Source organism: Mandrillus leucophaeus, unplaced genomic scaffold, assembly GCF_000951045.1.
Source record: "Mandrillus leucophaeus isolate KB7577 unplaced genomic scaffold, Mleu.le_1.0 Scaffold228, whole genome shotgun sequence".
In the NCBI taxonomy this organism is placed as follows: Eukaryota; Metazoa; Chordata; class Mammalia; order Primates; family Cercopithecidae; genus Mandrillus; species Mandrillus leucophaeus.
Window position 1 is genome coordinate 947,424 of NW_012102343.1, and position 18,169 is coordinate 965,592.

Consider the following 18,169-nt stretch of genomic DNA (forward strand, 5'->3'; position numbering starts at 1 on the left):
TTTTTTTTGGTTTGGTTTGTTTTTTTGTTCTTTTTTTGAGACAGGGTCTCACTCTGTCACCCAGGCTGGATGCAATGGCATGATCTCAGCTCACTGCAGCCTCAACCTTCCCAGGCTCAAGTGATCCTCCTACCTCATCCTCCTGAGCAGCTGGAACAATAGGCATGCACCACCACACCCGGCTAATTTTTGTGTTTTGTAGAGACAGGGTTTCACCATGTTGCCCAGGCTGGTCTCAAACTCCTGGGCTCAAGCAATTTGCCCACTTTGGCCTCCCAAAGTCCTGGGATTACAGGCATGAGCCACCGCACACAGCCAAAATGGTACTTTATGCAGAAACAGCTAGAAAGCAAATGTAGAGCCTGAAACTCCAAGGAGGAAGATCAGAAAATGAATTACACCATCTTTCTACCCCAAGTTCTACATGAACAAACACTGATTGAGGAAGTCTGTTATTATTGCTTGGAAAGTCTGCCAGATCCCAGAACAGACTGAACCTTTCTTGAATCTGGTTTGAAGAGTTTTTAGTTTCTGAATCATTCATTTTTGGACCCTATGGAAATTGTACCTTGAGTAGCAAGGATGAAGGAAAGCAGAGGCATCTAAAGAAAACATCTCACAACAATGGGATTTATCATCCTTGGTTTAGGGGTTAGAAACCAGAAGAGCAAAGATTACTGAGACTTGTCCAAGGTCACATTGCCTGGAAGGGGCAGATTCAAGACTCAATGGGTGGATGTGACTTGGAAGCCCTTGTCACCTGAACCTGAAGGAAGCTTTAAATATGTAGCCATGGTGACGAATGGAAGGACACCCCAAGGAAATTCGCATCTGATAACTACTTGAGGACTCTGGATGAAGGTCCAGCTCAAACTCAACTCTTCAGGTTTCTTAATTCAGCATCACCTTTTTGCCCCTCACCATGATTCTCTTTCTATCGTAGAGGTTCAACCCCTATATTCTATGTGATTTTCAGTGATGAAGTACCTTCTATCCACATTTTGTACCCTTTCTCCTAAACTCCTGGTAAATCCTTTGCCCAGTATTTTGTCTTCTTGGAATCCCTTCATTCTTTCACCCCAACTTGACTTCCTAGAGAAACAAGCAGTACTATTAAAGGTATAGGTAAAACAATAAAAAGTATCAGAATATCAGTCTTGACTTTTAAAATTAGGCTAATTCAAGGCTGGGCATGGTGGCTCATGCCTGTAATCCCAGCACTTTGGGAGGCCAAGGAAGGAGGATCACAAGGTTAGGAGTTCGAGACCAGCCTGACCAACAGTGAAACCTCGTCTCTAATAAAAATACAAAAATTAACCAGGTGTGGTGGTGTGCCCCTGTAGTCCCAGCTACTCAGGAGGCTGAGGCAGGAGAATCGCTTGAACCTGGGAGGCAGAGGTTGCAGTGAGTCGAGATTGTGCCACTGCACTCCAGCCTGGGTGACAGAGCAAGACTACATCTCAAAAAATAAAATAAAATAAGACTGATTCCAGAAGCCTACTCATTTCCAAGTAAGCGGACTATGGAATTTAAGAGGAACTACTACTTAACACTGAACAGAGGAGTGACCTTAAACAGAAGAACCACCTACCATCTCTGAACTAGGAATGACCCTTAAGAGAGGAACCACCTCCCACTTCTGAATTGGGAACTGTACCATTTTCACTGCACTTCTGCAGTTTCTTCAATGATTTAGTCCTGTTCTTTAAGGCCCACTTATGAGTCATGAAATATTTTGGCTCCAAAAACAACATGAAGTACCTTAAATCTTGACTAAGGTTGTTAAGATCTGGATTTTTTCCAAGAATCAAGGGGATGAAGAGGAGTACAGAGGTTAAGGTCTTTATAGTTTCAATACAAGCTTAGACACAAGTTAAACTTAACTCCAAATAGCACTGACTCACACAGCCAAGATGGCAGAAGTGCCAGCTGCATTAAAGAAGAATACTGCTACCTGAGTCTGGGTTTCATTTCCTCTGAAATATTAACTTGGCCTAGGTCTATATAGCTGCTGGGAATGATACACTTGCAAATACTGCATATGTTGAAAACATAAGGGTGAGACGTAAGAAGGTACTAGAAAGAGTCAGATATAGGATTTATCCCTGGAAATCCTCAAAACAAATAGAAGTTTTTCAAAATTAAAAAGTTTAAAAAAAGAAATAGGATTCATCTGACTTGCCCATGTTGTTTCTAAGTAGTTTCAAAAACTGATTTTAAGCACACATCTGCAATCTACAGATGTATACTCGATTGTGGGAACCTGTGTTCTTAAAATAAGAGTGTATGTGTGTGTGTGTGTGTGTGTGTGTATTTTAATCTCAGTCTAACCAAGGACAAAAGTACTTGTATACAATAAATGCTTGACCAAAAAAGGTTTAAATAAAGTCTTTAAAAATTGCATTTCCTCCTGCCCCAGAGACTTGGCAGTTGAATGGGAGGGCATGCAAGTGAACTGCCTGGTAATGGTGCCTGTAACAGGGTAAGTTAAGTTCTGCCATTCAGCCATCATTGCTGAGAGGCAGACTCTGATGCCTGGGTTTGAAATCTCTCTATCTCTGCTACTCACTGTATAGCCCCAAGGCAAGATACTTAACCTCTCTAGGGATAATACAGTAGCTAAGTTAACACAAATACAGATCTTAGGTAAGTGTTTGGAACATAGTGATACATATATTTACTATTATTATCATATCTGGATTTAGTTCATGAGTTTAATCTAGAATAGCTGCTCCTGGGTAGGTTAGCAAGTTCCCTTCTGACAGAAAAGCTGGGCCTCTTACCTCAAATATACTTCATGGATAGAAATTATGTTTCTAGCCAATAGGATGGACTCTTTCTGTCTCAAAAGTAGAATGCATGAAGACAGAGGCAAACTGCAGGTTGAGAGTACATTATCTGCTATGCAGTCAGTCACCAGATTAGCTCAATACTATAAAAGTATGATATGAACTGAGAAATCTAAGTAGATGTTCTTTGCTGCCTGTACCTGCCGTTGGGTGGAACAGTCTCTTTAACTCTATCATCACATTGACCAACACTGCTCCAGTTAGGTTGGTAAATAGTACCTTGCAGTCCTTTACCCCTCAGCTTGCTTCTCCATCATAGCAAAGTTCTCAAACTGCACACATTATTAAGCATCCAAAGCAGTTGGAGAAGCACTCTCTTCCACTCCAACCCATTTTCGGTGAACAGGGGGAAAAAAAATCCTGAACTTCAATCAACACTCTATTGAAAATCAATGTTAATGTTACGACTTTCAATGTCCAGCTTCCACCTGCTTCTTTCAAGGCTGAGTCACATAATCTAGTAGGAAGTAAGTAAAGGGTAGTACTTATAGCTCTTTCATCCAGTTTTCTGATGACAAGAGGTTCTCAGACTTCCAGTATCAATAGAAGAAACTCCTCAGTTCTAACCAGCAAACATTACAAAACTAGTTTGCTTGGCCCCCTTTCTCACTTGAGGAAATTCCACGCCAGGCAAGGTGGGTGTAGAGTGGAACACAAACCTTTTGATGTGGGCACTGAAGTCTTTATATCATATTTCCCAATTCAAAAGTAAATTAAAAATCTGTAACTGAAACCCTTCTTCCCTTTAAAAACTTCTTCCCATAGGTGTACTCCTGAAGGGGTGGCCTGCCACTCTACACCTGTGGGCGTTTCTTGTTAGGTGGAAAGAGACTTGAGAAAAGAAACGAGACACGGAGAAGGTCAGCAGTAAGACATGTAAATAAAGATCTCTGTGACATAAGTTTAAGGAAAAGTGCTGTGCCTTGATATGCATATGTAAATATCTCCATAAACCTTTTTAGTGCATAAAGAGCAGCATTGCGCTAGCAAGTCCCACCTTTCGCCCTAAGGCGGTTTTCTCCTTTCTCACCAAACAGAACGTGGATTTTACACCGAGATGTTCCATTGCCCAGGGACGGGCAGGAGACAGATGCTTTTCTCTATCTCAACTGCCAAGAGGCCTTCTTTCCTCTTATACTAGTGCTCCTCAGCACAGACCCTTCACGGGTGTCAGGCTAGGGGACGATCAGGTCTTTCCCTTCCCATGAGGCCATAGTTCAGACTATCACATGAGGAGAAACCTTGGACAATACCTAGCTTTCCTAGGCAGAGGTCCCTTTGGCAGTGTACGTGTCCCTGGGTACTTGAGATTAAGAGGATGGTGATGACTTTTAACCAGCAAGCTGCCTTCAGGCACCTTTTTAACAAACCACACCCTGCACAGCCCAAAATTCTTTAAACCTTGAGTCACCACAGCACATGTCTCTTGCAAGGACAAGGTTGGGGGTAGGGTCACAGATTAACAGCATCTCAAATACAGAACAAGATGGAGTCTCTTATGTCTACTTCTTTCTATATAGACACAGTAACGGTCTGATATCTTTCTTTTCCCCACATACTCCTGCTTTTTCAAATAAGTAGAATAATTTCTGGATTTATTTCCCTTCTTTTTTTGGAAACCCAAAGTGGCTCACAAAGACCCACTGTTTCCTACCACTTACTGGGTGTGAGATCTTGGGCAAGTTACTCTATGTGCTTAACTTTCCTCATCTGTAAGACAGCTTGTGAGGATGGAATGAGTTATTTTATTTTATTTTATTGAGACAGAGTCTCGCTGTGTCACCAGGCTGGAGTGCAGTGGCATCATCTTGGCTCACTGGAACCTCCACCTCTGGGGTTCAAGCGATTCTCCTGCCTCAGTCTCCGGAGTAGCTGGGACTACAGGTGCACGCTACCACACCCAGCTAATTTTTGTATTTTTAGTACAGATGGGGTTTCACCATGTCGGCCAGGATGCTCTCAATCTCTTGACCTCATGATCCGTCCGCCTCGGCCTCCCAAAGTGCTGGGATTACAGGCGTGAGCCACCATGCCTGGCTGGAATGAATTATTAAAATTAATAGTGTCTTCATCCAAACGCAGGCTACTAAGTTTAATGGAGGGAAAGGCAGTAATTTGAAGCAATAATAGCTTTCAAGTGCCAGTCTCCTAAATCAATGGAATAGCATTTAAGTGTTAATCAGCCAGCAGTCTAATCCTTAATCAATCCTGTCCCCTAATCCTCAACTTTGCTTTTGTCAACATGAATTTTTATGACATAGGGGAAAAAGTATTCCATCTATGTTTTCAACACATTTCATTGAGCAGTTACTATTACCTGGGCACTGGATGTAAAGCAGCACACTTATGAAACCACCCTTGCAAAAATCCTTAGGCAATTATGTCAGTGAAAGAGATGAGAACTCACCTATCCCATCTTCCTTCTAACCTCTAAACTGTTCATTCCTGGATGTAGGCTGAACTAGTCTTGGAGAGGAATTTATAATTTAAACTCTGAAACGAAATGGATAATAGCCCTTTCCTGAAAAACCCCTTCTTGCCTGGGGAGCAGTCTGCCTTTGTAGGACTAACAAATCAGCTACGAGTTTAGATATCACAGTTTAGGGGCCACGCAGCCTCTGGCTGCAAGAGTCTGAACCTCCCCAAATTGCTCATGGTAATAATATCACTATTGTAAAACCTAAGGTCAGTAGCTTGAGATATTCTGCAGATCCTGCATTCCGATGCAGCAAATGACACCACCCAGAGGTCAGCAAGAACTCACTTCGACCCCCTATGATTTTATCTTCAATCTGACCAATCAGCACTCCCCACTTTCCGAGCCCATACCAGCCAAATTATCCTTAAAAACTCTGATCCCCGAGTGCTGGAAACTGATTTGAGTAACAATAAAACCCAGATCTGAATGCTGGGAGACTGATTTGAGTAACAATAAAACCCCGGTCTCCCGCACAGCCAGCTCTGCGTGAAATACTCTTTTCGCCATTGCAAATCCCATCTTGATAAATCCGCTCTGTCTAGGCAGTGGGCAAGGTGAACCCATTGGCCGGTTACACTTAACCCTAGTTCCCTATTCTGCTGCGTGACTTTAGGTAGGCTACCCAACATCCCTGGAATTCAATGATTGATTATACGATCTCCGTGCTTCCTTTCCACTCACAGATCTTACAAAATCAGTTTCATGCCTCTTTCATTGACAGTTGTATCCCTCTACCTCCACCTCTGAACAAATTTGCTCGAGTTCTGTTCCGACAATTCTATAGACTCGACTCAATGAAGGCACTCAGAATTTCCACCACCTGTTGTATTTTCCAACAAAGATTGCAACCACAGCGGCGAGAGGGAGTTATGTGTCACAAGCTGTGGTTAGAGACACAATGAGATTTATACAAGAAAAAACTGATTAAGAATCACAAGATACCAAAGGCCAAAGGAAGTCCTATTTGTAACAATAAATGATGAAAAAGGGGAATTGACTTTTGACTTGTCAGCAAAAAGGAAATTAAAAGAAAAGCAAAGGGAGCTGGAAGGGGGAGGGCGGGATTCCAAGATAAAGCATAAATAAAAAGAAGTTCTGTGCTCCACCCCTCCACCAGCGCTGGATACAGCCCTTCTGTTGTCAGCCCTACAAACTTTAGGAAACTTCAGCAAAAGGCCCACCTCCTGGAGTTCCTAGGAACCCCAAAACATGCGTTCTAAGAAAAAGACAAAGTTGTGTGCGATCGGGTTTCCTGGAGGCCGGCGCCTTCTCCCCGACCCAGCCCACTCCAGTTAGGGTCCAAGGCTCAGCCTGGCTGCCCGAGGGATCCGCCCAGCCCAGCCCCAGGGGTCTCAGCGCAGGGATCCAGCGGGGGCTTCCGCAGAGGGCGCGGGAACCTTGGGCGGGCCGCGGGCTCACCGCAGTCCTTGAACTGCACGGGTTCGGCCTGGGCGGCGGTGCTGAGCGCCAGGAGCAGGAATGTAGCAGCCAGGAAACGCATCGTGGATAACGAAGTTCCAAGCTCTGGAAAGAAGCGGCGGCCGCCCGCGGTCACAAGACAAACCTGTGGGGGCGGGCCCGGGGAGGAGCCCAGTCAGGCGACCTGTCACCAGTAACCACGGCCGAGGCCCGCCCGCGCCCCGCCCCCGGCTCCGGGAGCCAACTCCAGCTCTCTCGGGCCCAGAAGCCTGCAGTCTCCGCCCATGCCGTCCCCTCAGAGGCCTGACCCGCCCAGACCCACCTCCGCCCCGCCCCACCTTACTCCTCCTCGCCCCGTTCCTTCCCTTTAGAGCACCTCCCCGGCTTCATGGGTGCGTCCCCGCGGCTGCCGTCGGGAGCATTTCTAGCCAATCAGGCACCTTCTCCTCCCTCACTACCCAATAGGTATGTTGGGGGCGGGGCCTCCGTGAGGGCCCGGCCTCCTGTTCGTTCTCCCTGCCTCCCGAGGCTCAGGGCGAGAAACGGGGGAGACGCGCGGGGCGGAGCTTGTGGAGGAAGATGGCTGCCGCCCGGGGGTTGTCCCTAACGGCCGCGACGCAGAGAGCGGTCACTCCCTGGCCAAGGGGCAGGTATCAAGACTAGAAAGGCACCTGGAAAGGGTGTTTGGTTCTGCGCCTCTAGAACAAATGGGAAACCAAGGCCTGTGGGGGAGGTGAGGGTTTGGTGGGAGGCCGTCCAGGTGGGGGTCACCAGGTTTAGCGTGAGGCGCTCCAGGTCAAGGGTTGTCAGGTGCCCCTTCTGCCCCCGGGCTTACCCTCCCTTGCGCGCAGGCTCCTCGCGGCCTCCCTGGGACTCCAGGCGCGTCGGGAAGCGTCGTCCTCCAGCCCCGAAGCCGGCGAAGGGCAGATCCGCCTCACGGACAGCTGCGTCCAGGTAGAAGGCCGGACGCGGGGCGCGGTACCCAGGCGATTGGCGGGAGCAGCGGGAACTGCTCTTCACTCAGCCCTTTAACTCCCGTTGCCCGCTATTCCTGATCCCCCTTCCTGCATTTCAGAGGCTTCTGGAAATCACCGAGGGGTCAGAGTTCCTCAGGCTGCAGGTGGAGGGAGGTGGATGCTCCGGATTCCAATACAAATTTTCACTGGATACAGTTATCAACCCCGACGACAGGCAAGGAGGAAGGGATGGGTTCCCAAAGGAGGTACAGGAGGGATAAAAGTGTGTATAGTTTAAGGTGCACTTTTATTCCAAATTTAAAGGGTTTACTTGGGATGGTTAACACCGCCCGTCTCACAGTGAGGATGCCGTGAAGGTTTGTTGTCCTGAATCAAAATAACTAAGTTATAGGAGCAAAATTGGCCTGCCCAGGTCCATTGGGTAGTCGGTAGAAAGTCAGGCCGGATTAGATTCCAGGCTTAAGTCCCTAAACTTTTCGCAGTATTTATTCCATTGAATCATTTTTGCCTAAAAGAAAATCAGCACGTGTTAAAGGTAATCGGGAAGCTCCCTCTGTACTTTAGAAAACAGACGGTGTGCACCTCTGGGCTCAGGGAGTGTCTTTTTTGTGTTTGAGATACTCGTTAATACTTTCCTCCTGTCTTTTCAGGGTATTTGAACAGGGTGGGGCAAGAGTGGTGGTTGACTCTGATAGCTTGGCCTTCGTGAAAGGGGCCCAGGTGGACTTCAGCCAAGAACTGATCCGAAGCTCATTTCAAGTGTTGAACAATCCTCAAGCACAGCAAGGCTGCTCCTGTGGGTCTTCCTTCTCTATCAAACTGTGATGCGATGACTGGTGACTCTGAGATTGTCACCAGTTGTACCAATTTGAAGAACCTGGAATTAGTAGAATTCTAGAGGTTTCCTTCTAATCATGTCCCTCTCAATTTTATTTCCCACAGTCCAGGAGTGTTGTGTTTTGCCACTATTATTTTCAGAACGTGAAGACTTTGGCTTAATTTTTCCCTCCAACTCCCCTCAGTGCTAAGGCTGAGCCTCCAGATGCTGTTACCTCAGATTTAATCACTGGTTGAAACTCCGTATAATCTGTAGAGCTTCCATGGCTCTAAAATTTGGAATTAAATTATCTGGCCTTAAGAGCTGCTTGTATATATGTGGATAGCTATGTATAAAAGCTTCATTTTAAAGAAAGTTCTTATTGTGTTGTGGATCAGGATCACAGGTCGGGTAGCTTGGACACCGTTATTAGAGGATAAGAAAAGTAAATGAAATGTTCTCTTTTTCATTTCACCCTGCCAGTATGTGCCACTTTTCTTTATTGTCTATGCAGCCCATTCGACACTTCCTATTTGATGGGACAGATACATTTTACTCTCATACTCGTGGATCTGCTAGGAGTCATAAAACCAAGAGCCCATTGCCCAGAAAACTTGGACCAAACCCTCACTGATACTGAATTGTTTCAAAAATAGCCTCCCTACTCATAGAGACATTTTAAGATTCTGTGACAATTTAATGACTGAATCTTTTTAGGATATGTTGCTTCACCTGCCTTCTGTTGTAAAATGGCTCTGGTCTCATGCACAGCAAGAAGTGATCTCTTTATCGTTATAGGTAATAGATTCTTAGGAACCTTTTTTAGATTGGATTGCCAGATGAAATGTAGGATGCCCAGTTAAATTTGAATTTCAGGTAATTAATTTTTTAGTATGCCTATGTCTCAAATATTGCATATACTAAAAAATTACTATTTGAAATTCAAAATTAGGCATCCTATATTTTTATTTGCTGATCTTGGCAACTCTAGGGTCACCAAACAGCTTTTAAAATCACAAATTCTAGTGAATTAAAGTACTTGTGTAGGTGTGGCACTTAAATAGGATTTGGAGCTTGAAATAATCCTATTCCAGTGCTGCGGAGCTGTGTGGACAGACAGTGAAAGAAAATCCATCACCATCACCGCACCGAATGATTTATTAATACTGATGTTGGAGAAACTACAACCAAGTTGATTCTGGAAGAGCTACTGGTTAAATCCATCTTTTGCTTGGGAGCCTAGAAGTTTGTTACAGCAAAGACTTGCATTTCTGCACTGGATTGGAATTAAGGTCATTTAGTAAGAATTTACTGTTTAAAAAAATGGAAATAGAGTTTAAAAAATATCTGAGACAGAAACTTAGATACATTTCCAGCATGGCAAAACCTAGGAGTTAGAGGAGAGACAGGGACACTCAGAAGCCTGAGTACATTTCTTAGAGCCGATGGAAGGAGGCAGAAAGCAGCATACCATGGGAGCATCTGTGTGCACACATGACCAAGACAGTGCTGCCAGTACCTGCGTCTGATAGGGTTTCAGTTCGGACTACCTGTCCTTTCATCCTCCTTAAAAAGATTTTGCTACATTTTAAACATTAGAATCTATTCTTTAAGAATATTTTTGTGGGTTATTTATTGATTTGGTGGTTTTTAAAATTCTTGAGCAGAAGCAGAATAGCTTTTGTTGCTAAATCAATCGATGAAATTACAGTGGTCCACTAGGCAGAAACAGAGTCCCTTAGAATGCAGAAGCTTATATGTGAGCATCTACTGTTAATGGGAGAATTGGAATTTTATGTTTAGAAAAAGGCAGATTTGGGGCTAGGCATGGTGGCTCACGCCTGTAATCCCAGCACTTTGGGAGGCCAAGGCAGGCGGATCATCTGAGGTCAGGAGTTTGAGACCAGCCTGGGCAACATGGTGAAACCCCATCTCTACTAAAGATACAAAATTTAACTGGGTGGCGGACACCTGTAATCCCAGCTACTCGGGAGACTGAGGCAGGAGAATCACTTGAACCCAGGAGGCAGAGGTTGCAGTGAGCCAAGATTGCACCACTGGACTCCAGCCTAGATGGCAGAGTGAGACTCCATCTCAAACAAACAAAAAAGGCGGATTTGGGAAAAATCATGTTACTTCACACTGAGAAAGCTTCATGGGGAAACCAGAAGTGGCAGCAATAAGTCTCCATTGGAGGGTGGTGACTTAAGAACACAGAGCATGGGGGAATGATAGCATCGGGGCCACTGGGCAGTTTGTTGAGAATAAACAGTATACATGGTAAAATGGGTTTAGGATCTGCTGCAGGCCCTTTCTGACCAGATGTGTCTTCTTGGTGGCCAGTAAAAGTCATTTTCACAAATTTTGCTCACTGCACATTCATTTAGGAAAACTTTGTACTCTTCCAGGTTCAGTTGGAAGATCTTATGCCTTCCCATTCTTTGGAGGGGAGTTGTCAAGGCCTATTTGTTGCAGAATTGGCATTAACTTTTTATGCAAGCCAGTGCTGGGGCATCAGGTAAGAACCAAAGTCAAGGGAGCTCTAAATCTGCTTTATATTGTGAATGAACTTAATGTTGTTTTTCAAAGAGAAGGTCTCTTGGTCAATGCCCAGATCTTATTGTGGTACCATACTTCAGTTATGTGATGACAGTGACCAACGGTATGTAAATTATATGTCCCATCCACTCTTAGTTTTGTTTCTTTTCTTTTTTTTTTTTTTTTTGAGGTAGGGTCTCAATCTGTCTCCTAGGCTGGAGTGCAGAGGTGCAGCCTCTACCTCCCAGGCTCAAACAATCCTCCCACCTCAGCCCCTGCAAGTAGCTAGGACTACAGGCCACACCACCAAGCCCAGCTACTTTTTGAATTTTTTGTAGAGATGGGGTTTCACCATGTTGCACAGGAGTCTCGAACTCCTGGGCTCAAGCAATCCTCCTGCCTCAGCCTCCCAAAGTGCCAGTATTGCAGGTGCAAGCCACCCTGCCTGGCCCACCCATAGTTTCTTGGTATGAGAATGTTGACTGATTATAAGGAGTAGGAGAAAAGAAGTTGGGAAGTAAAAGATTAGGAAGGACTACTAAAGTAGGTGTTCAGGAAGACTCTTCTTTCTATAACTTCTGAGAATCGAGCTCTGTTCTTTTGTCGTTTGTTATAAAGCATTAGAGTGCAGGGGTGGCATTTGGTAGGATCAACCTGGTATAGGGAAGTGGGCAGCGCTGATCATGATGGTACAGAAGCTAATGTGCAGCCGGCTTTGGGCAGGGCCTAACACTGTTCACTGCATGTTTGTCTGAAAGGAAGGAATCTCTTCTATTTTTCTTCATATCTAGCACTGATGTTTATGATTGCTCTTTTAAAATCCATATCTGCCATTCTTCATAAAAATGCCACAGGGCTGCCTAACAGAAATTTGTGTTATGGAATTTTGACATAATTAGCACCTGGCTTTAGTTGTAAATTATAGTCAGATAAATATATAAAGAGAGGGAGCATTTAAGCAATCTGTGGCCAGCAACTGTATTTAAAAATATTTTATTTTTTTTGAATAGGTGATACATATGGTACAAAATTCAAAAGAATACAAAAGGAGATACAGTGAAAAGTCTCCCAATCCTGTACCTATCCACCCTGTCATCCTTCCCACAAACCACCATTGTTTCTAAGAATTTATCCTGCAGATATAATCCCATAAATTAATGTGAAATATGCACAAGAATATTCATTACAGCATTATTTATAGCAAAAGAAAACAATGGAAATGTCTGTCAGTAAGGGACCGATTAAATAAATTAATGGTTTATCCATTCAATGGAATAGTATACAGCTATAAAATGAAATGAGGCAGCTCTACTTGCAAGTATAAAGCCAAAAAAAAAAAAAAAAGCAAAGTGCAGAACAGCATGCATAGTATGCTATTTGTGTTTTAAACAAAGGAAATATGTACACATACATGCAATATCTCAAGGTTGGGCAGGAAGGCGAAGATTGGAGTGTTGTGGGGGCAGTGGGAACAGCAGTTATGAAGGTGTAGTGCCAGCAGGATATATTTGGGGGATGGTAAGAAGTTCTCTGAATGGTGAGGTATAAGGCGAAGTGGCAAGGATGAGGTGAACAGACAACTGCTTCTCTTTCCCCATTCTTTAGACAGACAGTGTTATGTTACACGCTGTTATGCAACCCCCTTTTTCCCTTAATTTGTTTTGGATATCTTTCTTAAGGAATTTACAGCCACCTTTTTTAAGGGTTCCATAGCAATTAATTGTTTCTAATCTTTTGCTATTACAAATGATGCAGTAATAACTTCTTACATGTCATTTTATATCTGGTGAAAATATATCTGAAGGTTAAGTTCCTAGAAGTGGAAATTACTGGATCAAAGAATTAGTGCTTTTATAATTTTGAAGGGCATTGCCATATTGTCCTCTTCAATATGTACTTCTGGCAGCTATTATGAGAGTGCCTATTTCCCACATGCTTGCCAGCTAGGAGTCTTAACAAGCTTTTTGATATTTGCCAATCTGACAGTTTTAAAAAGGATCTCAGTATGATTTTAAGTTGCATTTCTTTTATTATGAGTGAAAGAATATTTTTACATGCGTAAGAGTGATTTAGTTTTGTCTGCTGAAGACATCTCAATTAGTATAGGGACATAGAGCAAATTATTTAAGCTTTCTGTGTCTCAGTTTCCTCACCTGTAAATTGAGAATAAATAGTAAGTAGGATTATTGGATAATTAAATGAAATGTATGTATGGCACTCAGCACAGTGCCTGGCACATGGCAAGCATTCAATAAGTTATGTGATGGCTAATAATCAGAGGAGCAGGTAGGCTAGGGCAGATTAAATTAAGAAAGCAGCATTCACTTCCATGCTCCAGTCACATGGAGCCTTGTTCATTTACATTGCCATTCATCAGAGAAGTGCAAAGTCAGAGCTTTCCTTGTCTTTTAGTAGTAAAGAGTAATTTCCCATTGGAATCTATCATAGGCTATCAGCAGAGCTGGCCAGGGAGTAGGCACAGCTTTGTCTCTAATATTTAGACTTAGCCAACATGGTAAAGAAATTTGATTTGATATGAAATAAAAACAAGAACAGAAGAGACCAGATGTACATTTCTTTATTCCACCATGGTTCTGAACTCCCAGCTAGTTTGGGTTGGTGTGAGTCTCTGCTTGTAAACTCAGAGGAATGCCTGCCATCATTTTCTGAAGGGAAGGGGCAGGGGCTTCTGAGTAGAGGGGAAAAACAATATTGGAAATCTGGCTTCTTCTGAACAAGACCACACTAGAAAATAGACTTTTTACTTTTAGCACATCAAACTGGTTTTCACAAAAGGAGAGCCCAGAAGAGGTTTGTTTCCTGTAAGAAGCAGTGTTTATGTAACAGAGGTCTTTGTAGATGGGTCCTCTGTCCCGTGGCAGCCCTTGCTGCTGGTGCACAAGGGCTATCACTGGGCGGATTTTGAATGTTTACAGCTACTGAATATTTTCTTTAGACATATAAAGCCTTGGCTCCCCTTTCTTATCAACTCCACATATTTTTCATAATGTCCTCTTGCTGCTTTCCCCAGGTCTTTGTTCTTCATTTGTGTCTCTTACACTCAACAAGCTAATATCAGTCTTGCTTCTCTGAGTGAAGGGATCTTCTGCCACTCCTTGGGGTCAGAGAATGGGCTACAGGTTGGAGGTGCGGCAAAATCAGGGCCCAGAACAGATTGGCTGAGTGGTGGTGATGGTTCTTGGGAGGCACTGGAGTCAGTCCCCAAGCTTCCCCAAATCCTTTCTTGCTCCACAGATTTTGAAGGACCTCCCTAGGGCAGATGTAGCCTCTGTCCCAGTTGTGGGATCATCAGGATGATGGTGGATTGTGGCTGGAAAGGGGTGTCTGCAGTGTGAGGCCACAGGGCCTTGCATGCTTGCACAGCTTGGGAGGGTGGATGAGGGCCATCCTTTGTTAAGCATCCAATAGCAAGGCCAGGAAAGGTGGTGGACAAGGCCTCATGCGGTGGCTGAAGCATAAAGTGATTGGTGGTGCTTGAGCCAAGCAAGGGCATGGAGGCAGTGACCGAAGCTTACAGCCAGAGGCTAAGCTGGGAGAGATGAAAGCAGGCAAGGCTGATTGGGAACCTCTGGCCTGATGTCGCAGTGTCTTCCCAGCTAGGAAATCATCCTCAAGGCCCCTGCCTGTGACTGGAGGCCATTTCCAAGTAGTTGCCACACTGACCACTGACTGCTACTCCTTGGCAGTGCAGTGGGGGGGGCCTGCCTCGGCCACATATCCCGGGGAGCAGTGGCAGCGGTAGGAGCCCTCTGTGTTCTCGCAGTAACCGTGGACACAGAGCACAGCAGGCCCGTTCAAGTCATCACACTCATTCACATCTAAGAGGAAACAAAGGAGAGAGCTGTAGGGAGCCCAAGTGCCTCTGCTGGCTGCCTCTACCCCTCTGGTTACTAAGTCCTGGCCCCTGTCCTGGAGTGAAACCCTAAGTGTGACAGCCAGAGGCTGAAGTCACTTCCCAAAACCAAGCAACTCAAGGACAAAGCAGGGGGCAGCAAGCTGATACCATGCCCAAGACCGTGCTCTCTTGTCTTTGCCTTTTGTCTGGGAACCTGCACGGAAGCGGCTTTCTAAAGCACACAATTAGACCTTCCTTTGGTGCTTTCTTCCCTCCCAGCCTGATGCAGAAAGCGCCACTAGGAGGCAGCAGTGGCTCTTGTAGCCTTCCTGAGTTCAGGCGTCTCTGTGGGCAGTGGGCCAGCCTGATTGCTCCATCAGAATTCTACTCACCTACGCAGGCCATGTGGGCCGCATCCAGCTGGAAGCCCTCAAAACAGTCGCAGGTGTAGCCCTCCCGCACGCGCACACAGCGGCCATTCTCACAGCCGTTCAGGATGCCGCACTCCTCTGCCTGAAGCCCTTCGAAGCCGGCTGGGGCCTCTGGGAGGAGGGAATCAGAGAGAGAAGGAGGCTGAGGCCTGTGTCCAGACTCTCCCTAATGCTGGGACCCTCGCCCTCCTGGACAAAGAATGCCCCTGTGGAACTTTGGGGGTGGGGGCAGAAAGGATAATAAAATCTCATGGAAAGATGCTAGAACAAAAGGCAGTACTCTTGGGAAAAAAAAAGTGTGTGTCATTTTAGATGGGGAGAGGTGCTCTGGGCTTTAAATGAGGGCTCCAGGGAGGCTGAGACTTGCTGCTTCCACAGTGCCCGGCTCCTGCTGGGATTCGGTGGGTGGGGGAGTGTGTTGTTACATAGTTTTTGGGTTTGGACGTGGGGATGGGGTGAGGTGTTTTGTTTAAATCTTCACACTGTGTTTTGGGGAGTGGGGAACAATTGGTAGCAGAGGGGTCTCGCTCAACACAAAGCAAAAAGTCGACCAGATCTCCCTAACCCTCTTCACTCTCTAAGCACCCCTTCACCCCATGGAAAATGCCCCACCCTGCCCAGCGGTATGGTCTTAGTTTGATGTGATAGCTTTGCCTATGGTGGATACTGTGTGCATTGCACAGTGCTAGGCCTGACTTCCTCATTAGACTCCAAGGCCTGAGTGTTTGGATCGCACCATTCACAAACCGAGTCATCACAGTAGGCCTTTAAAGTCCTTAGAAAACCTTAATCCACATTTCAGGTCACAAGTGTGAATGCTGGGTGTCCTTAGAGCAGGTTCTTCTGCAGCCTGTAGGTGGCGTGGAGGGAGAAAAAGACTGCAGCGAACAGCTTTCTCTGGCTCTCAGTCCCCACAGGAAGCTTGTAGGTTGGTTGGGATAGGGGCAGTGTCCTGTACCTTTTTGTGTCCCTGTGATAGTTCATGACAGAGTTGTTAGGGTCGGACCTGGGCGTATGTACTTGTCTCGAGCGAGCTGTGAACGGGGACCTCTGGCTTGGTGTGTCTTTCCCCTTGCCAGTCCTCACCCTGCTGGCAATATGACTAGCAGGTGGAGGAGATGGAAGTGAAACAGCTTTGGTGCCCACCTCTTCCCCATTTTTGCAGCAACACAGACCTGGATGGCTGGCCACGTAGTGGGGCTGGAGTTCTGAGGGCTGCAAAGGAGACTCAAGGATGGGTGTGCGGTCCCCTGGGTGGCCGGCTGTGTTGGGGAAGGCAGGCTCAGGCACGGTGTCTTCAGGGCCCAGGTAGTTGTAGAAGGGGGCCCCGTCTGGGCCATAGATGCTGTAGTGCAGGTCATCAGGCCCAGGGCCATACTCATAGCCTGGCCGGAAGTGGACCCCGGCCTCCCGCTCTGCCTCAATGCGAGCCACGTTGCACAGCTGAGCATAGACCTCTGTCAGGGAGGAGGGAGAGAGGGAGCCAGGTTCCAGCTCCTGCCAGCTAAAGCCTGGTTGGCTTTGTCTCTGGGAGCATGCAAGGACTGGTACCCTCTGGGAGATCCTGGCAACATTCCTCTCCCCACCTCTCCACTGCCCTACTTTGTCCCCAAACAGCAGGGATGGAAGACATGGCCTGATTGCTCTGCTACTTCTTTCTAGATCCCCCTTCCAAGGTGAGGGCATCCCCCTCCCTGGGGCCTGGCCCAGCCCTGCAAGGTCTCCCCTTTGCTCCCCCTCACCAGAGCTCCTGGGGGGACACAGAGCACACTGCTGGCTCCAGGCCTCGCCGTCCTGGCAGCAGCATTCCGTGTAGGTGGTGCGGTGCCCACGCAGGGGTTCACTGCATACATCATTGGTGACTTTTTTCCAGCAGACGTCCATGTGGATGTCGTGATCAGGGAGGTCCTCTGGTGGCACAGGGCACGGAGGCACATGAGCCCCCCAGCCCAGGTCCCCTTCTCCTGCTGCCCCACGCTCAGGCCCACTCACCCGTGCTGCTGGTGCTGTTCATGCAGCGCTGCTGGCTGAGGTCCAGGGTGAGCGGGGGGCTGCAGAAGCAGTGGAAGGAGCCCTCCGTGTTGACGCACTCGCCATTCTCACAGGCCAGGTCCTGGCACTCATCATGATCTGGGGAGGCAGGAAAGGGTGGGGCGATGCCAAAGTGGCCTGTCCACTGGCCACCCTCAGGGAAGGGGGTTTTCCTATCACTGATAATGAAGAGTTAGTGCCCTGCCTCCCTCCCCTCAACCCAGCCCAGCCTGGAAGGCCCCTCCCTGGGGACAATCTCTGACAGCCCAGAGCTCCTTCACCTGGGACCAGCCTGCTGCAGTGGGCAGCCTCCCTAGGAAGGGAGACTCTCAGCAATAATGGGACTGGCTGGCAGGGGCTGGGTGGGCCATTATTCAGCTGTGGGCCTGGGGTGGGGCAGGGATCATGTGTGTCCTCACCCTCACACTTCCTGTGGGAAGCATCGTAGTGGAAGCCGGGATTGCACAGGCAGACATAGCCAGGCACAGTGTTGAGGCACCGGCCGTTCGGGCAGAGACCAGGCCCGAATATCACACACTCATCTGCATCTGTGGAAGGGCAGAGCTGAGGTGAGAAGAAGGTGAGAGGCAGTATGAGGGGTACCTAGAGCAGGGAATCCAAAGCCAGGCTGGGTTTGAATCCCAGCTCTGCCACTTACTAGCTGGGTGGCTTTGGGCAAGTTGCTTAAGTTTGCCTTGCCTCTGGTTCCTACATGCTCCTTAACCTCTTAGAGTTGTAATAAGGATGAAAAGGTGTTAATATGTGTGAGGTG

At 46.7% G+C, this 18,169-nt stretch overlaps 3 protein-coding genes across 8 annotated transcripts in view; 1 reads left to right on the forward strand and 2 right to left on the reverse strand.

Moving 5' to 3' along the window:
* NPC2 (Niemann-Pick disease, type C2) overlaps positions 1 to 7,570 on the reverse strand; it is an 18,786-nt gene extending 11,216 nt beyond the window's left edge. For 2 of the 4 annotated variants that reach the window (XM_011981523.1, XM_011981525.1), the window contains exon 1: positions 6,748 to 7,028. In XM_011981523.1, the coding sequence (XP_011836913.1) occupies positions 6,748 to 6,829 (82 nt within the window). In that variant the 5' untranslated portion in view covers positions 6,830 to 7,028. Of the gene's footprint in view, positions 1 to 6,747; positions 7,067 to 7,123 lie in introns of those variants that run through there. The other 2 variants (XM_011981524.1, XM_011981526.1) reach the window with 2 other exon arrangements.
* Positions 7,278 to 10,897, forward strand: ISCA2 (iron-sulfur cluster assembly 2). 3 transcript variants are annotated; one of them, XR_001006257.1, is made up of 5 exons: positions 7,279 to 7,397; positions 7,599 to 7,701; positions 7,823 to 7,938; positions 8,375 to 8,891; positions 10,885 to 10,897. XR_001006257.1 is itself a non-coding variant. In XM_011981521.1 (4 exons), exons 1-4 carry the CDS (start codon positions 7,327 to 7,329, stop codon positions 8,547 to 8,549), a joined length of 465 nt encoding a protein of 154 aa, XP_011836911.1. In that variant the 5' UTR covers positions 7,278 to 7,326; the 3' UTR covers positions 8,550 to 9,023. The 3 variants fall into 3 exon arrangements, 2 of the variants coding, with proteins under 2 accessions (XP_011836911.1, XP_011836912.1); XM_011981521.1 differs by lacking the exon at positions 10,885 to 10,897 and having other exon boundaries at positions 7,278 to 7,397; positions 8,375 to 9,023; XM_011981522.1 differs by lacking the exons at positions 7,823 to 7,938; positions 10,885 to 10,897 and having other exon boundaries at positions 7,278 to 7,397; positions 8,375 to 9,934.
* A 1,159-nt stretch (positions 10,898 to 12,056) lies between these two features.
* LTBP2 (latent transforming growth factor beta binding protein 2) overlaps positions 12,057 to 18,169 on the reverse strand; it is a 125,143-nt gene continuing 119,030 nt past the window's right edge. The window contains exons 34-39 of the mRNA XM_011981580.1: positions 17,817 to 17,945; positions 17,359 to 17,496; positions 17,109 to 17,276; positions 16,542 to 16,823; positions 15,328 to 15,477; positions 12,057 to 14,918 (exon numbers count right to left, since the gene is read on the reverse strand). Of these exons, the coding sequence (XP_011836970.1) occupies positions 14,773 to 14,918; positions 15,328 to 15,477; positions 16,542 to 16,823; positions 17,109 to 17,276; positions 17,359 to 17,496; positions 17,817 to 17,945 (1,013 nt within the window). The 3' untranslated portion in view covers positions 12,057 to 14,772. The remainder of the gene's footprint in view (positions 14,919 to 15,327; positions 15,478 to 16,541; positions 16,824 to 17,108; positions 17,277 to 17,358; positions 17,497 to 17,816; positions 17,946 to 18,169) is intronic.